The sequence below is a fragment of the Pieris brassicae genome, chromosome 3 (genome assembly GCF_905147105.1).
Source record: "Pieris brassicae chromosome 3, ilPieBrab1.1, whole genome shotgun sequence".
Classification (NCBI taxonomy): domain Eukaryota; kingdom Metazoa; phylum Arthropoda; class Insecta; order Lepidoptera; family Pieridae; genus Pieris; species Pieris brassicae.
Genome location: NC_059667.1, coordinates 2,764,641 through 2,785,043, shown reverse-complemented (window position 1 = coordinate 2,785,043; position 20,403 = coordinate 2,764,641). Strand labels below are relative to the sequence as shown.

Genomic DNA, 20,403 nt, shown 5'->3' with positions numbered 1-20,403 from the left:
TGACCTTACACAATCGCGCTAATCGTTGAGAATGTAATGTTAAAAAGCAACACCAACTAAAACCGAAACATCTGTTTGATTAGAACTGAATTTATTGGGGAAAATATAACCGTTGCCAATGGGCTTCATTCCGGCCATAAGCGGCTTGACTGGTCCAGAATCCTCCATTAAGGTAGAAGGAAAACTAAGTAAAATACATTTTCATTTATTTTATTTAATAACTAAATCCTGTTACGAATTCAACAAACGTGTTATATGTCAAAAATAATGTATTCCATACGGTGTACATTAAAATATAGAAATTGTAAGCTTTGCATTTGAAGAAATTTGACTTCAAATAAAAACAATGTGGTACATAATTTGGTAAAATTCTGCATAGCGAACGTTCAAGAATAAATAGTATTTTATAGTTAGCTAAGTACTTCTTCATAAGTAAGTACTTCAATCCCAGACAGTAGCCCATACAACATAACGTTACCAGGTTTTATTCTTACATTATAGGAATTGAAATACCGTGAGAAATAAAATAAAATCTATTGGAAATAGTTCGTTAGAATGACCGACCCATATATTTTCCAAATAAATATCTCTAACAAATAAGACAAAGGCGGTTTGGTGAATGTAATTTAATATGAAAGAAAAAATAAATCGACTTCAAATACATGTCAAAGTAAAATTAAAGTATCTATATTTCGGAGATATTAAAACGCGAACTGTTCTCAGATACCGGATTTAAATCACAAATTATATTCCGGCTATGACGTTTAGTTCCAAGAAATGTTTGGACAAACATTCACTCATGTTGTTTTTCAAAATTTTACAGCCTACCTTCATACTCAATATCTCCAACAATATTGTACATAGACTAAACTGATAATTTATTTAGTATTTTCAAAACACGATCGTCTCTGCGGTAAGAGAACATAACATACGATTAAGAGATTTTGATTCGTCATTTCATTTACTCACTTAAATAATAGTTTTAATTTTTTCATTATATCATTAAGTGTACACTAGTGACGTAACCAATGTCAACATAACTAAAACGCCCTCAAGTCCCACGATTGTGCACTTTCCGCACAGACTACAAAACTGAACAACAAATGTCAAACTATTTGGCGGGATTTACACTTAAACGTCAATGAATTAAATGCAAAGCCAATCTATTTTTAAATGAGGCAGAGTATAACAATATCTAAGCTGTGGCCATTTTGCAAAGACGTCGCAACTGCATAATCTTGATGTCGTCTGTGCCAACAAATTTGACCACGCCTTCCTTGTCCTCGATCGAGATTAATTGACCTACAGCCTCACGGTCATCGCCAGATATAACCTGGAAAATACCTTTATTTCAGCCAACATTGACGACATTTTGTACAAGTATCGACTGTTAATCTTTGCATAAGTCTTTTTAAGACACACATTTTTTAACATAAAATTAATATATGAAAATTGTAATGAAATCTTCATCACTACAATCATTTAAGGTTTGGGCCTCAAATGTCTGTATCTGTTTCATGAAAATTTGTCAATCCAATAGGCAAGTTATGATAGGCCTTCTGTGCCTGACTCACGCCGTCGACTTTTTGGGTCTAAGGCAAGCCGGTTTCCTCACGATGTTTTCCTTCATCGTTCGTGCGAATGATAAATGCGCACATAGAATGAAACTCCATTTGTGCACAGCCAAACGAACCTATGACTTCAGGGATGAGAGTCGCACATTGAAGCCAGTAGACCAACACTTCTCAGGAAAATGTAATAGTTTTGTTAAATCACATGGGCTTAATATTTTAAATATATTAAAACAATTGCATTGATTTTTTTTATTATTCAACGTATTATACTCCTTCATAGTTATACAATATTTGAGTTGTTTTTATAAAAAATGATATTATAAAGTGTATACGTATATATATATATATATATATATATATATAAATTATATAGTTTTTGAGAAATAGACCAGTATGCTGTAGGAATAAGGGTGTTTGTGAAAAGAACACATCCGTATCAACTCGCCGTCCATCGTTCGACAACTCAGCGTTTCTTAAGGCAATTTTTGCCACGCACCAACACTATGTGGAACCAGCTGCCCACTAAAGTATTTCCGAACCAATTCGACTTAGGGTCGTTCGAGTATTGTAAATGACCATGGGCGGTATTCCTTATCATCGGGTGATCCCCTGTTTGCCAACTGTAAATAAAAAAAACTCACCTTAACTTTGTCCCCGCGCTGCGGAACGACCGGCTCCAACAAGTCAGCTTGCAAACTGACCGACCTATCTTCACCCTGGAGGTATACCGTACACACACCCCCACTAACGCCCCTCAAAGCCCCCGTTTGCCCTCCCAAGCCACTATCACTATCCCGAATTCTGACTTCAAGATCTGGAGCATGCCAATCGGGCGTTGGAGAGCCCCCCGCGTATGGGGAGCGGGGGGAATATCCCCCAGGACTGGGTGTACCCATATATCCCCCTGTATAGCCACTGGGACTGGGACTGGGACGGTACGGGCTGTATGTATGATCTGAGCCGTACATTGTTCCTGGGGTTTGTGGTGTAAACGGACCCTGCAAAAGATCAGATATAAAATTTATGATTATACAGGGTGTCCCAAAAGTCGATGTCAAGTCGAAATTTTCTCATAGGTAATGCCACACCAGTTATCAGAAAAATTAAAAAAAAAAAAAAAATAAGTCATGTATTTTTGAAGTTATGGAAATTTTCCTTTTATTCCAGAAAATGTACACCATGTGTTTTTTCATTCCTGTTGTTCCAAATATTTACTTTTTCCCAATTTTTTCTCTCTTACGTTACATCTTTATTGTTATTTTTAAAGACCTAAGTCAAGAAGTATAGATAGTATTTATTTCTAAAAGGGATAAAGGCATTTAGAATACAACATTATCTGTGTTTTTTTTAAAGGTAATGGTCTGGTAACGAGACCTTTAAGCTAAGTCTTATTTTGTGTCACAATTTTTCACTTATTTTTTTTTGGATGTAATTTCACATATTATTCCGTTCCACTTGTTAGTTATCTGTTGTTCCATTATTATAAAGCAAGTATTTAAACTTATTTATTTAATTCCACACATCATTATTCTACCTACCTAAAACGTCAATAAAATTAAAAAAATCCCGGCTGAAAATTAGCAAGTAATAGGAAAAATTTTATACAATATCGTTCAGTTCTATTTAAATGAAATAAGTGTCAAATCACCCATTTATTCCCGAAAAAAATCGCAATGAAAATAATCTGCTGTAATATATATAAAATTTAGTTTTTTCTGCTGCTGTATATAATATTTACAAGTATTTGTTGTAGAGGATTTCGGATTTCTGCAATTACAAGGGATCAGCCTTCTGTGCCTGACACATGCCATTGACTATTTAGGGCAAAGGCATGCCATCACAATGCTTACTTTCACCATATGGGCGAGTGTTAAATGCGCATATAGACAAGTGTCATTGGTGCATAGCCGGAGTTCGACACCACAAACTTAAGGATGAGAGTCGCATACTGAAACCACTGGGCCAACACTGCTCTGGACAGCATTTTTAACAATTATCTTTATATATTTATCTACTATTTGATATAATCTAAAAATTTACCTGAGTATACGAAGTACCCTCATAAGTAGATGGAGGTTCGTCATCCAATCCATAATCGAAGTCTGGCCTCGCGGGAGTGTTCGCAGCCGTGGGGTCCCATGCCCCATGGGCTGGGGTACGACTGCCGTCGTGGGCAGGGGTACTCGAGCCATAATGGGGGGTACGACTTCCAGCCTCGTAAATGGGTGTCGCCGATCCATGCATGGGGGTCTTGATGCCAGTGTCTCGGTATGTGGGGGTATGAGCCCCAGACGCCCGAATTGGGGTACGGCTGTAACTGGAATATTAAACATGTATAATGTAAAAAAAATACACACAAAAATCTTTTATTTTATTATAAGGTGTAATATAATTCAACCGAATATTGTAAAGCAAAATAACCGTTTAATTGTTTCAGTCGTTAATATGAATATGTACCTGGACGCTCCTCCACGTGCCGTGCCTCCTGCGCCTGCTGCAGCTGCAATATGGCTGCGGTCCACGGATATTGTCTGACAGGTCGAGTGAAGCTCCACTCTCGCGGTACTCGCTGTGGCATCCTTCACTATGCCCACATTGCCCTTGTATGGACCGCCAGTGATCTTTATCGTCACGCCAATTAGCTCCCTGTCTCTGGCCACCATGCCCCCTCTCCCCCATCGGCCCCCTCTTTCCCTCACACTTGCTCCTCCTCGCCCGGACGGGTGCATCGGCGACTGTATACGCGGGGACATGAAACCCAATCCCAGACTATTTGTTGTCGCATTACTCTTCGCCCCACCAGCTAACTGTAAATGGCGGTTTTTGCACACAAAAATACCTCCATTATCCAGATACATCCTCGATTGTAGGAATGCAAAATTTCTGTACAAATGCTTTATTTCGCCGGAACGACCTGCGTGTGGCCCGTCAATCACTTTGACGATATCCTTCTTCTGAATTGTATTTTGCTCGGCGTCCAGAGCCATAGTGGAGCGTTGTTCACGACGCTTTTGAAGGGCTTGAGGCTTGCACTCTATAACTTTCCCTTGCATGCCTAGGACGTGGAAATTTTCTTTTTCTAAACGTACGATAACGCCCACCGTTTGCGGATCCAATTGGACCATATCACCCCATTGGAATTGACCAAGAGAATCCACTCCAGTGGCCATATCTGAGCACAGTTGGAGATCACGGGGTAGGACTTCTAATTCGTGCATTGTTAGATCTGATACGAGCACAATTCGTTGTGGCTCCACTCTGACGATAAGACCCGTGTCACCTTCATATCGACCAGCTAATACTTTAACATGGTCTCCTTGCTTGAAGTACTTCCTCAATTCATTTGGTTTAAAAACTAAAGGATCTTTTAAAGCATCATGTTTTGGCATTACTGTAATCATAGAACCATCTATGGCAATAATTTTAGCCTGTAAGTTTGCAAGATCACCGGAACACACTTCAACATTATCACCCATAGAGAATGAATGTAAGCTTGTGGGATCATCTTTTGCTGGAGCAGCAAGTTCAATATCAATCCCCTCTGGTTGCTCTTCAAAACGTTCTAATTCTGTCAAAGTTGGCTTTACACCTTCAGCAAGTATAGCAGACATGGTAAAGTTTTTGTATAAGAATCCTTTTCTTGAGTATCTGTTACCCTCAAAAATCAAAAAGTCACCATCACTTGTTACTTCACCACCAATGGCCCTAATAGCCTCAGGATCAAAAGGCTTTGCAGCTGGACGACGTTTCTTTTTCCTTTTAGCTGCCTCACTTTCACTTTGTACAGTCCTTAAGGCACCTCTCAGTCTTGTATAGTCAATCCTAGGCAATAATTTAAGATGGACTTGATTTTGAGCTAAATCTACATAATCTACTTGCGCTATATCATCTTTATAAAGACCCCTCTTTAGTCTAACCCACTGTTTTGGTTTTAAACCTGACTGCTCCTTAACAACTCTTAAGACATCTGTCATTTCCTTAATAGGCACCATTTCCTGTTTCCACACACCCATTCGTAGATTTCCTACATTTTCTATTATAGCTTTAACATGGGTCTGTTTGTATGCTTCTATGTAAATGTATCCTTTCACACCTTCAGGTGCCACAACTGACTTAATTTGGAATGGTTGTTCTGAAAATTGATATGTAATGTACTTTCTCATTAGTAAGAGGACTGTAGCTTTTTCTTCACCAATTCTACATTTCACCATCCATAAATTGGGGTCCTTAATGCCGGGAAGAAGAGTTTGTTGTGTGATCTCATCAGACATTTCTTCACCACCTTCACCAAAGTGCCTAAGTGCTGCTGATTCATCTGCATATTTATTCCTAAGATATTCTTCTATTTCTTCCTCTTTTTGTGAGTCCCAGAGATTAGTTCCTCTCCGCCGCCCCTCAATTTCCCTAGCAGTAGGTCCAATTTCATCAACTTCATTGCCAACAATACCCATTTCCTGGGCACCTTCCTCCCATTCATCATCTTCATCGACTTCATCGTCAACCTGTGATTCATTACAATAATAAGGATTCATTTATTATATCAAAATAAAAAAAACACTTTCTAGTAAGATAGTCACCGTTAAACATATTATAGATTATCTAATTGCTTCTACTGCAATTTTCTAAGCTACATTTATTAAATAGATGCTGGATTTAATTGGTGTTATACAATTAAAATTACCTCAGCTTCATCGATAATAAAGCCTCCATATCTGCTGTCCTTCTTACGCTTTTTTCTTCTTCTTTCTTCTTCCTCATCTTCATCATACTCTTCTGAGTCAACTAAATCCTCTCCCTCAGGCTCTTGCTCATCCTAAAGGTAAGATGCAAACAAGATTATTTACACATCACATGATTCATAAGAATGTTTATGATATAAATAATTATATTGTCTTTATGAAATGTGAACATAAATACCACAATAACAGCATATTAATACAAGTAGTTTATATAAGAAATAATAATATTTTTGTGGAGTTTGTCAGCCCTAGACTACTTACCTCTACCTCCTCGTCACCAGATGCTTCTTTAGCTTCATCATCTCTATTACGACCACCAACAGACTCTACAGAATGGCTTCTGTAAAAAAAACAAAATAAGTTTTTAAATGACGACTGCACTCAGAGCACACGATAGAATGAGTTCTAAAATCGGAACACCTTCTAATAATTTTTTTACATGAATTATAACGTGGTTGCAATATATTACTAGGTATTTATGTATATTCAGGCAATAACAGAATAAAACATAACCACATGTTACCGAGAGCGTGATCTTGATCGCGAACGGGCTCTAGAAGGGCTTCGGCTGCGACTAGGACTTCTACTACCAGATTGAGACCGGGATCTTGAACGTGAAATCGATCGAGATTTTGCTGATCGATTTGATACAGCACTTCTTCTTGAACGATTCGAAGCAACACTACCTGCTTCGGAACCACTACCCGAAAAATTACTAGCCTCTGAATCAGACATTGTCATTAACAAAGGGAGAAATCATTTATAAACAGTTTCCCAATAATCGCATTGAACGATACGTTGCACACAAAATATCTTTACATAAAACTTTACGTTTACAATTCAATGACATAAAATGTAGAATGACAAAGTAAAAACCTTCCACAGACAAGAATAGAAGTAAGAAGCGAGATCAAAGTAATACAGTCTTATAAAACGAACGTCAATAATGGTTCGGCAGTTGTCACTGTCACTTTAAAGCGATAGATAATAGAATATAGATTCTATATATTCTTGAATTATTCTTTCTTGAATTTATTTTTTATTTCAATTAATTGTTTGGTAGTCGAAAACATATCTATTTTTTCCAATTGCACATAAATAATACCTAAGCAAATTGTACTCTCTTGTATAATAATAAAGTAATATTACACTATTCAAAGGCTTTAACAAATTTAAGCTCTATCGTCGCATTTTGTCGATGGTAAACGCAGAAAGACCAATAAAAATAACTCCTTTCTTTTGTCTATTGATTTATTGCTGCCCCACCGACTGATGTGAAAATTTTTAATTCATTTTACAATTAAGTATTAACATTATGTTTCTTGTGTGAATAGAACATATAAAGTTTTGCATACTTGTTGTATGCAACACTAAATACAAAATTTCGACCAATGTGGAGTGTGCCGTGTTCAGAAGCGTATTAAATTGCGATGTCTGTCGTAGATCACTAAGAGCCTTTTGATTAGGTTTTCGCACGTCCTATATCGAACAATCGTGGGTTTTTATGCTATTGCAAAACCACGGAAGAGTTATTATAGTAAAAAGTTTGAAGTTACGTATGGTGTGTGGTGCAGTGCAGTGGTGAGTGGTGTGGACTGCAATGAAGCAGTGAAGACGGCCGGGGCCGATCCAGGGTAGCTGGGTGTCATGTTGGAAACGCGGTCCGTTCGAGCCGCAGACTCGGTGTGGGCGAACAAGCCGCTGCCGGCGCCTCACGCCATGGCCAACTCGAGGCACGGTAAAAGTGCTCAGGTAAAAACCGTCTTAATTTTATTATCTATAAAAATCCAATAACTTAGGCCAATGTAGAATATATTTTATACCTTTAAGTAATTAAAAGGAAACCTTGGAATGGTTATTATTCATTTGTTTTGTTAAATGGAATTGTTAAATGAACATCTGTTTAGTGTAGGTTTCATAAATCCTATTACACAACTTCCAAACTCATAGAAAAGCTTTATACACATAGAAAAATAACTATATCACAATTTCTTAGTTTTTTTATTTTCAAAGATTACTTTTGTCTAATTGGATTTTATAATAATAATTATAGTCTTGTAAGGACTTTATGCTGAGTAAGCAGTAGTGTCTCAGACCTATTGCACATAAAAACCTATTGCTAAAAATATGTATCAGATGTTGAGGTGTGTATGTACCTCAAGTGTAGTATCATTTAACATAATTGTACCAAATAACACATCTTTTATGGCTGTAAACACAAAATTGTGTCAACATTAACATACAGTTGTATTTTGATTACTATAAGTAGGTAGTATTCGCACCACAAATCATGTCTCGTAGTAATATTTGCATGTATAAGTATGTCGTAGTATTTGCATAAATCAAAGAGAATATTAAAGCAATCTTAAACCATACTGTCTCACACCAATAAAATTACTTATTAATTTCCTTATAATGACAATGTAGATTTAGATTAAACTTAAGCTTGTTTGCAATTATCTAATGAGCTTATCCCTAATAATTTTTTTGCATAAGTTGTTACGTAATAATTATTTTCAGGTATGTAGGATAACATCGCTATTAATGCAAGTTATGATGTTACTGTAAAGAATTCAATGACACATTACACAATTAACTTAATGTTAATTTTAATTGCTCTTTCCTTTGACTCTCTAGCTGTAGCCTTCTGTACTTCCCCTTTTTAATAATATGATATTACTTTGATTTTTATCAGGATTATGCAATTTTGAATTAATTTATGAACCATAATTAGATGTTTTTATATATTTATTTTTTTATTGCAAACTAAATGTCAAACATATGTAATTGCTTTGATAAAATTATATTGTAATAAAGCTAGACAACTAAATAGTTGTCTAGCTTTATTACAATATAATTAACGTAAGTAAAACATTGAATTGAAAGATGTGAGAAATTCTTAATTTTTGGCTTCTGAACTGGTTTAATGAACATAATATAAGCTACATTATGTTCATTCAAAAAAGCTAATATTCTTCTGTTCAAATTAAAAGAATTTAGAAATAGATGTAACATTATTACTAACAAAACACACAAACAGAAACACATAAAATATTAATAATAGAGAAATAACTTTTTTTTTAAAGATAATGTGTGTTTAATTGTGTAATGTGTGTGTGTGCTGTGGTTGTAATTGGCCCTGGCTCAGCATTATGCTTACTTAGATAATGTTCCTAACCTGCTCAAACACTCACATACAAAAAAAAGGTACATTTAATATTTTATATAAAATTTTGTTTCTAGCATTAGATTAAAAGTCTTAAGAGTTAGTAGTAGTAGATAAAAACTCGTTGTTCGTAATTTCGTATTTTAAAATATTTTAAAGAGCCTTCTTTTTTATAATTGTTTTTGTGAATTCACTTAGCACAGATATATACCTATTATGTGTTTAGGCATATCGCAACTAGGGAAGGCGATCTCGACACGAGATCTTTAATCCGAGATCTCGTGGGATTAAGAATTACAATCTCGCGAGATCTCGTGGGATTAAGAATTACAATCTCGCGAGATCTCGTGGGATTAAGAATTACAATCTCAAGTAGTTTTTTTTGTTTTTTTAAGTTTTCGAAAATTGTTTTCGAATTCAATTGTTTAAATCGAACACAACACAAAGAAAACCTTTAAGATGTGTTTATAAGTCTAAGTAAGATACATACATTATTTTAAACAATAATATTTATTGTAAATCATATTTAATATTTAACTGTTCCTATTATAGATTAACAGATTATTTATAGTAAATGCGAAACGTATTCTTTACTTATTTTACTACAAGCCTTAGCAGTGTTGAATAAAAAGTTATTTCCAGAATTACTTCCTTGATATATAGTAGTGATTTTGGAAAAACTTTTTAAGACGCAGAGTATCGGGAGTGCTGTGTTATAAGCAGCATCTTATGTCAGTCGCTATGTACATAGCAGCTGAAAATACCCTCTAAGGCTGAACACTGTTGGCACCAGCGAGAGTAAGCTATTGCATATAAACAAACAGCAAACAGCTTCCCCTTGCACCGTCAAACTCTTATCCATCTTTTTTTTATGAGTGGCTCTAATCTATCTTTAAGCAAAAACACGTGAAGGACTTTTAGCTGCACCCAAAGTCTCTTCTAAACCTCTAATGCGATGTTAATCTTGTTACCAGCAGTGGAGGCGTTTAAAACAATATCTGAAGATTATATTTTTTATTTCTTTCGGTACGATATATTTGCAAAGTAATTGGAACATTTTGTCGCCTTACAACTGTTCCAAGTCATCTTTATAATAACATGAATGTTCAAATGTAACGCTGTGGTTGCATTTATTCGAAAGATACGCTTGTTTATTGAAGAGATTAACTTTTCTGATACTACTACCAATCTCGTGGTCTCGTCATGTTGCGCTTCGAGATTGATCTCGAAAAATGCCTCGAGATCGGGACTGCATTCCCTAATCGCAGCTCTGGTTTAAATCTACTAAGAATAATTAATATCTACACTTAATTCCTAAAAATAATTTATAGCCTTACGTTGTTGATTAAACTGAATCTGATGGGAATAAAATAAGCAACTTTAACTAGCACTTAGCAACAAAAAAAAACTTTCAGGACGACGTCTGTTACGTGGTAGCCAAGTATGATTACGCAGCCCAGGGTGCGCAAGAGCTGGACTTGCGTAAAAACGAACGTTATTTACTCCTTGACGATTCCAAGCACTGGTGGCGGGTTCAGAATGCTCGCAGCCAATCTGGATATGTGCCCAGCAACTATGTTAAAAAGGAGAAACCTTCTTTATTTGACAGGTACATATACAAAGTTTATATAAATTGTGTTCCAATATTTGTTCTTTGTATTACCAAGGTGATTTGTTACATGATACTTTAATTTATATAAATATTATTCTAATTTTTAAAACATGGTTTATTACTTGAATAATAAAAAAAATCAGTAGCGCTACAACCGTATGTGATCAGACTTCTGTGCCTGACACACGCCGTCTATTTTTGGCAAGTCTAAGGCAATCCGGTTTCCTCACGATGTTATCCATCACCGTTCGAGCTAATGTAAAATGCGCAGATAGAAATAAAATCCATTGGTGCACACCCGGGGTTCGAACTTGCCTAAATTCGATTAAAAAATGGTCATGAAATAGATACAGAAATCTGAGGCCCAGACCTAAAAAGGTTGTAGCGCCATTGATTTATTTATATTGTTCACTAGTTAGAAGTAATCTAGAAATCAGATATATAGGCGATTTGTTTCATAATTCACATCTCGGTGAGTGGAATTCTTCTGCACTACTGTGCGCTGAGAAGTTTATAATATAAATCACTGATTCCCAGTGATTTTGTGCCACGCCCAACCTTAGCCCTTCTAGAATTCTTATGTGCCTCGAATCTAACATAATTTTATATTAAATCATTGAATTGTTCATTTAAGAAACTCTAATGATAGGGTTTAATAATATATTACTAAAAATTATTTAGAAAACACAGTAAGTAAATTTTTGGTCTTCCAAATAATGATAAATATTCTTATAGCCCTCCTTAACAATCAAACTGGCCCCCCGTGGGGCGGGGCCCCACTTTGGGAAACACTATATAAATACTTTAATTAATTGTTTCAGTATTAAAAAGAAAGTTAAAAAGGGATCCGGTTCGAAAACCTTGCCATCTAGTGGTTCCCCTGTTCGTGGGGGCTGCGGCGGTGGGGCGGAGTCGCCTGGTGGGCGGCGTGTTGAGCCCACCGAAGCCCTAGGGACTGCAGTGGTCAAATATAATTATCAGGCTCAGCAGCCTGATGAACTGTCTTTGACGAAGGGAACAAGAATACTCATACTCGAGAAGAGCAATGATGGCTGGTGGAGGGGGCAGTACCAGGGGCATACTGGGTGGTGAGCATATTAACGTATTGCGATAATAGCAGTCTTAGTGCTGGTATTGTCTTTTACACATTGAAAGAAAACACTTTTTAACCGGACACCGTGAGTCATTTCTGCAAAAACCCGTCATCTTTTAGTCGATATCAACTCCGGGGAAATAAATACAGATAACACAACTTTCTCTACAGCTGTGATACTTTTTGACATTCAACACCTTTTGACTTCGGTCACCGTGACCATGCACGCTGTAAAGCACGCGAAATGTCGTAAAAATTTAAATTTAAAATTATGTAAAATAAATAAGTACATAGCTTCAATCCGGTTAAAAAGTGTTTTCTTTCAATCCTAGTCCTGGTTTACAAAACCAAACCTCTATGAAGAACTTCTTCTATGAACCTTAATAGAGTTTTGGTTAGGTAAATCAGGACTAGGATTTTATTTTACTTGAAACAGGCATTAAGTTAAAACTATTGCCATAATATATATTTAAAATAAAAAAAAACGGATTTTAATTATCGCAAGTGCGTTGCCGGCCTAAAAGATTTTGGTTTAATATTCTTTTTTCTGTTCTCGTTCACCTGCAGTCGGCTATCAGCCATAATCAGATATTTTCTGAAGTTAATTTGGGTTGGTTGCGATTCCATTAAAAGGCATTCCATATGTGTTGTAGAAACTGGATTTTAGGTCAGTTTCCCTGGTCTAGGTCAAGTATTTGCGATATTTTTAGGCGAGGTACGTCATCTCCTGGACTTAATAGATCCGTGGCCAGTTCATTTGTATGTTTGCTTAACCATTCCCGGTAACTACTACTGTTTTTGCGGATTACTTCTTTTACGGTTGGCATCTCCAGATAATTATGTATATTCTGACAGACCAGTGTGCACTTGGAGGATGTTGGAATTGCTTGCACAGCCCCAGAGTTCTATTCCATATGTCCTGCTTGGTTGTCTGATTGCCTTATAAACAATCAATTTGTTACTTAGGTTCAGTTTAGATTGCTGGCCTAGAAGATTTTCTTTTAACTTCTGTTTTCTTGGCTTTTATATGATTAGCTCAGGTCAGTCTTCTGTCCAGAAGTAGTCCGAGATATTTCACGCTGTTATGCTTGGTAACGGTTTGTTCCAGCACAGGTGGATAATCGCGCTTTCGCAGTGTCTATCTTACTTGGATTGATTTAGTAATGCTAGGCTTGATTCTCCACCTCTGCAGCCACACGTTCACCTTATTGAGCTGTTGCTGTAGTTTTGTACGTTGGTACGTACGTACGTGATGCGTTGTACGGGTTCACATTGCTTGCAAGGCATTCAGTGTCATCTGCATATGTTGCTGTTACAACATTCTCTATTCCAGACATTGTTCTAATATAGAAATATTTTACTGTGACCAAGTAATGTCCAAGTGATTTTTTTTAAAAGTCTTTTAAAATAAAAATAAAAACTTTGTTTTCTATTAATAAAAAATGATTACAGGTTTCCATCAAACTACACAAGTGAAGAAGATGGTGAGGATACAGTTCATACATATGCCATGGCCGAAAATGTCCTCGATATCGTCGTAAGTTTAATAAAATATAAATTAATGTTCTTAATTTTAATAATGGCAAGGTTCCATGTAGTTAGTTTCTTAGTCTTAAGAGCTGTCGAAACACCTTTCTTCCAATTCAATCATACTATAAAAAAAAATTGCAATATATGTATGGAGTGATGTGCGTAAGAATTGTAGAGGCACATATCGATATCGGGACAGGTCTGCTAAAATATGCTAAGTATTTTGCTATCTGAAAATAAAAGATAAATGTTACCATTTAATTTCTCTAAAGCCACGTTAGAAATAATTTCTCCATTATCATTACAAAAAATCCTTTATTTATTAAAAAAAAACAACAACCCTTATTTGTAACGACCAATGAGGAGTCAGAGTGCGTGCACAGATAATAAACACTATATTTAAAATATAATTGATTTATACAGGGTAACACTAAAGTACGATAGTAAAAAAATTATGCTTTTAAATTTATATTTGTTACCACGTCTCAAATCAAGGGCATAGAATGTATGAGAAGAGCTGGCAATATACTCTTGACTCTTTTAAATAGCTTAGTTTTTTGTTTTATAAGGAGCTGCAATATGCTCCTCATTACAAATTAATTACAATTAGAAAAATAAATAAATAATAATAACAAATGCTTAATCCATCATTAACAGCCATGGTGATGGTGAGGTGAATGCCACCTAAGCAGCATTGAACTCATATTGTACAATATTATTTATTTATATATATATGTCGGAGAAACACCTTCCCCAGTGACGTCATCAACAGTGGTTGCAGATTTGGTGGGCGTCATGAGGGTAAAGCGCGAACAAAACACGACGATTGTAGTTTTCACAATATTTTATTTACACTGATGATACACTGATATTTTATGGTAGTTATTTAATAATAAATTATAAGTTTTAAGACCGAGCAGTGAGTTCATTGCACTCATCTAGCGACAAAAACTCAGGGATCCAACTCGATCCGTCTCCACTTCAAAAAGGCCCCGTAACAACCAACGGACTGGGCTATAGATAGATGGCGCTTCGACCCCACTCGAGCAAAATGCTCTGCTCTCATTGGTCGTTTGTTTAATAACGATTACAATCTTATAAATTAGAACTAACTAATTTTAACTAAAATCACTAATTATTTGTTAACAGAAATATGTTTTAGGTTTTATAATATCGTAAAATCGCGTATTAAGTTAAATTAAGATTAATGCAATCTGTTTAAATGATAAAGAGAATTTAATGTGTTATTGTACAATCAACAAGCAACTCGTTGAATGGCTTCCTCCGACATATATTTATTTATTTTACATATTTTAAAACAAAACACTTAGACAATATACAAAGCCAAAACAGATTACATTCTTAAACATAATATACGAAACAGTAAGCATAAGTAAATTAATAGACAAAAAGAAAAAAAAACTTAGTATTTCAAAGAAAAATTTAAATTGTTACTGCTAGACAAAGTCAGGTCTTCCCGCCTCTTCAAATATCTCCTCACATCCTCTGGTGATGTAGAAAATATCAACATCCTCATAATTGATGTCATAGATAAAACGTGAAACATTGGCGAATTATGCAGATAATTTCCCTTTTTTTTCTTTTTTTTATGTAATAGGATGATCATCTGATGTTAAGCGATACCGCCGCCCATGGACATTGCCAGAAGGCTCGCAGGTGCGTTGCCGGCCTTTCAAGGATTGCTACGCTCTTCTTAAAGGATCCTAAGTCGAATTGGTTCGGAAATACTTCAGTGGGCAGCTGGTACCACATAGTGGTGGTGCGTGGCAAAATTGCCTTAGAAAAAGCTCAGTTGTGGAACGACGGACGTCGAGGTGATACGGAAAGCCCATTGAAGGCTCCAGCCAACGTTAGAATAAATAAGTGTTTAACATATAATGAAATAACTTTTCAGGTGGCACTCTACTCATTCACCTCGAACAACGAGCAAGAGCTGTCGTTCGAGAAAGGTGATCGTCTAGAAATTATTGAGCGACCACCTTCCGACCCTGAATGGTATAGGGCCAGGGATTCCAGAGGGCATGTCGGTTTGGTGCCTCGGAATTACTTGCAGGAACTGGCTGATTACTTGGCTCAGCCTTACAGGTTAGTTCTCTGAGTATTGTAATATCTGCACTCTAGATTTTCTTTCTATGTGCGCATTTAACATTCGCTCGAACGGTGAAGGAAAACATCGAGAGGAAATTGGCTTGCCTCAGACCCAAAAAAGTCGACGGCGTGCGTCAGGCACAGAAGGCTGGTCACCTACTTGCCTATTCGATTAACAAATGATCATGAGACAGATACAGAAATCTGAGGCAATCTGATCCAATCAAATCTTTAAGGTAGAGTTTTTTCTTAGGCTTTTCAAATCCGAGTGTCAAGGAAAAGTCTTTTTGTTTTTCGTTTTATTATATAGCCTGGCTATGATATGAACTCACAAATAACGTGTCTTGTTAAAAGAATTTTCCAAATCGGTTGTGTAGATTATAGCCCTTAAAAAATTACTGTAATATTAGTATTTACATTAATTTATATACTTTAAACAAAAACTGTAGAAATTGATAATTTATTATCTGTAGTAACTGTAGCATATTCGATACTATTATCTGCTTCTTTTTTATTGTATTAAGCCTTTTAATACATTTTACTCTGAATATGTTGAAATACTGCGTCTTTATTAATTTTTTTATTTTATTTGTAGCGAGGCCAACGAGACCGTGCCCCGCGCAGTGGGTGGGACGAGTTCTAGTGGGGCGGGGCTTGGGACACGCGCGTGGTACTACGGGGCCATCACACGCACGCATTGCGACACGCTACTCAACCAGCACGGGCATGACGGGGACTTCCTTATACGGGATTCTGAGACTAATGTAAATATTTCATAAAAAAATATGTAAAAAATCCGCTTGTGTATTTTTAAAATAGGAAAGTATATTTTGTCTCTTTCTATCAAAATGTGTTTACGCTGTGATGATAAGAGACAAGTATCGTACAGTCAAAACGCAGTGACACTGTTATTGTTTATAGATAAATACAGACTGCTACAAATATAACCTTAAAAACAAAAAATGGATACTTTTTATAGTTTACACAGATGAAACTTTAAAGAGTTTTCATATTTTTTTTTTAAATATTTACTTACGAACATAAAGTTAACTTTTTAAGGTACATCGCATTCCTACACTCGTACATAACTGTTTATGATTGTAAAATCAATTTTTAGTAATTAATTTTGTTTTTTAAGTGTTATAACATTATTGTGTTAAATGGGTGACATGTCCACAGTCGCACGCGTCGTTACTTTCTGCATTATTTTTTCAATAAATTTATCAAGATAAATATACAATAGAAAATTATCAATTTTATATACATATATTATAAAAACTCTTTGAAGTGAAAACTTTTTACTACACTAATTTAATAACTTTATACACTGTATAGCGTATATTTCATTGTGGTTTAATCGACTTTTTTTGTCGTAGTTTTTATCAAAATTAATAATTGATATTAAAAATTATAATTATATTCTTCTCATTATCTTGGAACCAAAATTTTTGAAGGTTTAACTTCTGCCAAGTGTTAATTGCACACATGTGCTTGTTTTAATAAAAATAACTAATATATTTCAGGTTGGCGATTACTCGGTGTCTCTTAAAGCGCCGGGACGCAACAAGCACTTCCGTGTGCACGTAGAAGCAACGCTCTATTGTATAGGCCAACGTAAGTTTTCCACGCTCGATCAGCTGGTCGCGCATTACCAACGCGCGCCAATATACACAAACAAACAGGGAGAGAAGCTTTATCTCGTCCGACCACTTCCAAGAGCCACGCAGAACTGCTGAGCGGTTCAGGTTGAGAAGTGACTCCATGCGATTCCAGACGGAATCGGTCACTCTTCTCAGATTTGAATGTGTTATAGTCAGTTTTGTATGGGGCTGATTCCGTAGATAAGTGACTCAATACTTAAGTATTTGATTCCAAACGGAATCGTTAAACAGTGAGTTTATAAAGGGTTAGAATTTTGTTTGCTATAGAGTCAGTTGTTAATGGAGTTGATTCCGTGGAGAAGTGACTCCATACCTGATTCCAGGCGGAATCGGTCGCTGTTTCTGAAGCAACAGATCTTTATTATTTGGTAATGAGTCAGTTGTTTGAGGAGTTGATTCCGTAGAGAGTGATTCCATACATGATTCCAAACGCAGTCAGTGAGCATCAAAATATTATTTCGTATAGCGTCAGTTGTTTATGGAGTTGTCGATTCCGTAAAGAAGTGACTTCATACTTAAATGATTCCACACGGAAATGGTTACACTCTCGTTCCGCTTGAATAACATTGTGACGTAAAATTTTCCATTCTAATTAAATCTGTTGAGGTAGGAGGATCCGCGACACTGATTCCAAACGGAACGTGTTTCGTATAAAATTACATGTTTATTGACTTCGTAGATACGGGATTTTTTTCATAACTCTATGAGTTTGGAATCAAATCAGTATCGAATGTAATCAATTCCGTATGGAATCAATTTTATAAATAATTCTGTTTGGAATTCATTATTCACAGATCATCAGTTTTGTTAGTAATCAATGCAGTTTGGAATCGATTCCGTATGGAATCAATCTTAGTTTCTGAGACGAGACTTTGACATTTACACTAAATGTGACCTTGCGTTAAAAATGAATTTTTGAATGTGTCATATATTGGGCAATGCAAGAAAAACCTCAAAATTACAGTCTATGGTTCCTCTTTATCAAAATAATCCAAAAGTTTATCGAAAAATTGTGAAAATAATCTTATTATATTTCGAATTATGCCTATATTGTAAAGGTATTTATGTCCATAAAGCCTAGACAAATCGTGTACTCACTACTTAATGTTTTCACGCCCGGTATAACTAACGACTAGTTAAAGCTATCATATAACAGTTAACAATGGTATAGCAATGTATATTATAATTTAAACCTTTTAATAAGTATGGGATGTATTGATATATTTCTATACCAATGCGATAACTGATTTAACACATATGAAATTGCTTAGTGATGTGCTATCGATATTTTAATAGACTGACGAACCTTAATGGATTAGTGACGTGGCATGGCCAAATAACACGAAACTATCGATATGCCACATCACTACTAGCTAGTAGTCATAGTATATTGCGTTGAAGCAACGCCCGTAATAAACCAAAAATTGGCTTGAGCGTTCTCTATTATAATTAGGTAAGCAATTTCTATATCATATATAGATGTAAGTTAGTGTAATTTAAATATATAGTTAAATATATTGGACACACGAGTCGTTCGTCTAAAAGTTTACGATTCGTTGAAGACCCGTTGTACACGGGGGATCCGCAAATTGTCCAGTGTATGTACGGACTTGACGGACGCATATATTGTGATGTTTGGCTACTATATTAATGTAAGTCACTATCAGGGAATGGAAACGCCTGGGAACGTGTTTTATGATGGAATTTTAATTGAGTTTTGATAATAAAATTGTATGGGAAACTTAAAAAGGCACATAAAATGAAAACTCTGTTTTGATAATATAATTGATTGATGCAAGGAAAAATTTTGTGCTTTTCCCATAAAACTCGGAAACCTAGGGAATGGAAAAGTCTAACACCAGAGTCGACAACGAATTAGTTAACTCAGATCAGATCGGGATAATACGGGGATAAACAATATTTGAAAAAAAAAAGCAAGGAGTAACTACATGAGTTGATAATTGTCTTAATAGGTCTGTAGCGATTACAAAAATGTTTAAGCCATACTCGTTTTTTTAACACATCGCTGAAGTAATCTTGGAATTGCTATCAAAGTTTTGCTGATTTGGATACTAATTGAAATTTCAAATGAGTTATAAAACCTCCTTTGCCTAAACCATTGACAGCGACATGCAAACGTCATTGAACATTTCAAAATGTCATACGTCAGACTAAAGTTACTTTTAAAATGTAACGAAATATCATTAGACAACTACAAATGTGATTGTATATAAAAGCTCTGGGAAATCTCTAATAGAAAATGATTAACAAATTGAAATAATTGTTTATCCACGTACGGGTCGGAATCTCGGGGATCTCTGACGTGGCTATGCTAGTCAATACGCCGGCATCACACGCTTCGCCTACTATACCATAAACAGAATTCGTTCAAGAGTGACAGAAATATTAGAAAAGTTAGTCTACCCACATATTAGATTAACTTAACAATGATTTTACATTTTTTTTCTCTTTTTTGCAATTTTTTGTCTCGTTCCTTTGGCGCCTATAAGGCGGCGATCTTGCGTCTTGCGATAGAAATCTGGCAATGTTTTTCTGTCTATGCAGAATGGAATAAGGGAGCGTTCAAGTACCTATTACGTCTTTTACTTGAAACTGGCGTTAAGTCAAAACTATTGCCACGCAATTTTTGGAGATTGTTGACCAAAACCCTCGCATTTTTAACATCTACCCTCTTAAAGGTACATTCGAATTTTCATTAATCAAAACCGTGAAGTTTTAAAATACATAAATTCACGTGAACGATGAGAATTTACTTCCAGATAGATTAGTTGTTTTTGTTCTGTCACTCTTGGAAGGATTTAATTTCATATAAGATTTATACATTACTATAATTCAATACACGTCTATAGAAAAGTATTTAACAATGAGATTAAAATACAGTTTTGTTTAATGTAAATA

The 20,403-nt window shown here is 35.6% G+C and overlaps 2 protein-coding genes across 2 annotated transcripts; one reads left to right on the top strand and one right to left on the bottom strand.

The window, feature by feature from the left end:
• Positions 1-233: 233 nt before the first annotated feature.
• LOC123706936 (transcription elongation factor SPT5) lies at positions 234-7,206 on the bottom strand. The gene is made up of 7 exons (XM_045656590.1): positions 6,837-7,206; positions 6,575-6,653; positions 6,256-6,387; positions 4,032-6,076; positions 3,615-3,891; positions 2,216-2,572; positions 234-1,333 (listed from the first exon to the last, which is right to left on the bottom strand). Exons 1-7 carry the CDS (start codon positions 7,052-7,054, stop codon positions 1,196-1,198), a joined length of 3,246 nt encoding a protein of 1,081 aa, XP_045512546.1. The 5' UTR covers positions 7,055-7,206; the 3' UTR covers positions 234-1,195.
• Positions 7,207-7,578: 372 nt separating this feature from the next.
• On the top strand, positions 7,579-20,148 carry LOC123706957 (cytoplasmic protein NCK1). The gene is made up of 7 exons (XM_045656631.1): positions 7,579-8,065; positions 10,895-11,088; positions 11,913-12,179; positions 13,637-13,721; positions 15,630-15,820; positions 16,419-16,587; positions 17,347-20,148. The coding sequence occupies exons 1-7, from the start codon at positions 7,961-7,963 to the stop codon at positions 17,557-17,559; spliced, it is 1,224 nt and encodes a 407-aa protein (XP_045512587.1). The 5' UTR covers positions 7,579-7,960; the 3' UTR covers positions 17,560-20,148.
• The last annotated feature ends 255 nt before the right edge of the window (positions 20,149-20,403 follow it).

Excerpts from the sequence above, each read along its gene's own strand:
- LOC123706936 (XM_045656590.1), bottom strand. The coding sequence starts at position 7,054 with ATGACAATGTCTGATTCAGAGGCTAGTAATTTTTCGGGTAGTGGTTCC. Across the intron at positions 6,077-6,255 it reads TTATTATCGATGAAGCTGAG|GTTGACGATGAAGTCGATGA; the intron begins GTAATTTTAATT and ends AATGAATCACAG. Across the intron at positions 1,334-2,215 it reads AGCGCGGGGACAAAGTTAAG|GTTATATCTGGCGATGACCG; the intron begins GTGAGTTTTTTT and ends GGTATTTTCCAG.
- LOC123706957 (XM_045656631.1), top strand. The coding sequence starts at position 7,961 with ATGTTGGAAACGCGGTCCGTTCGAGCCGCAGACTCGGTGTGGGCGAAC. Across the intron at positions 8,066-10,894 it reads GGCACGGTAAAAGTGCTCAG|GACGACGTCTGTTACGTGGT; the intron begins GTAAAAACCGTC and ends AAAAACTTTCAG. Across the intron at positions 15,821-16,418 it reads TACTTGGCTCAGCCTTACAG|CGAGGCCAACGAGACCGTGC; the intron begins GTTAGTTCTCTG and ends TTTTATTTGTAG.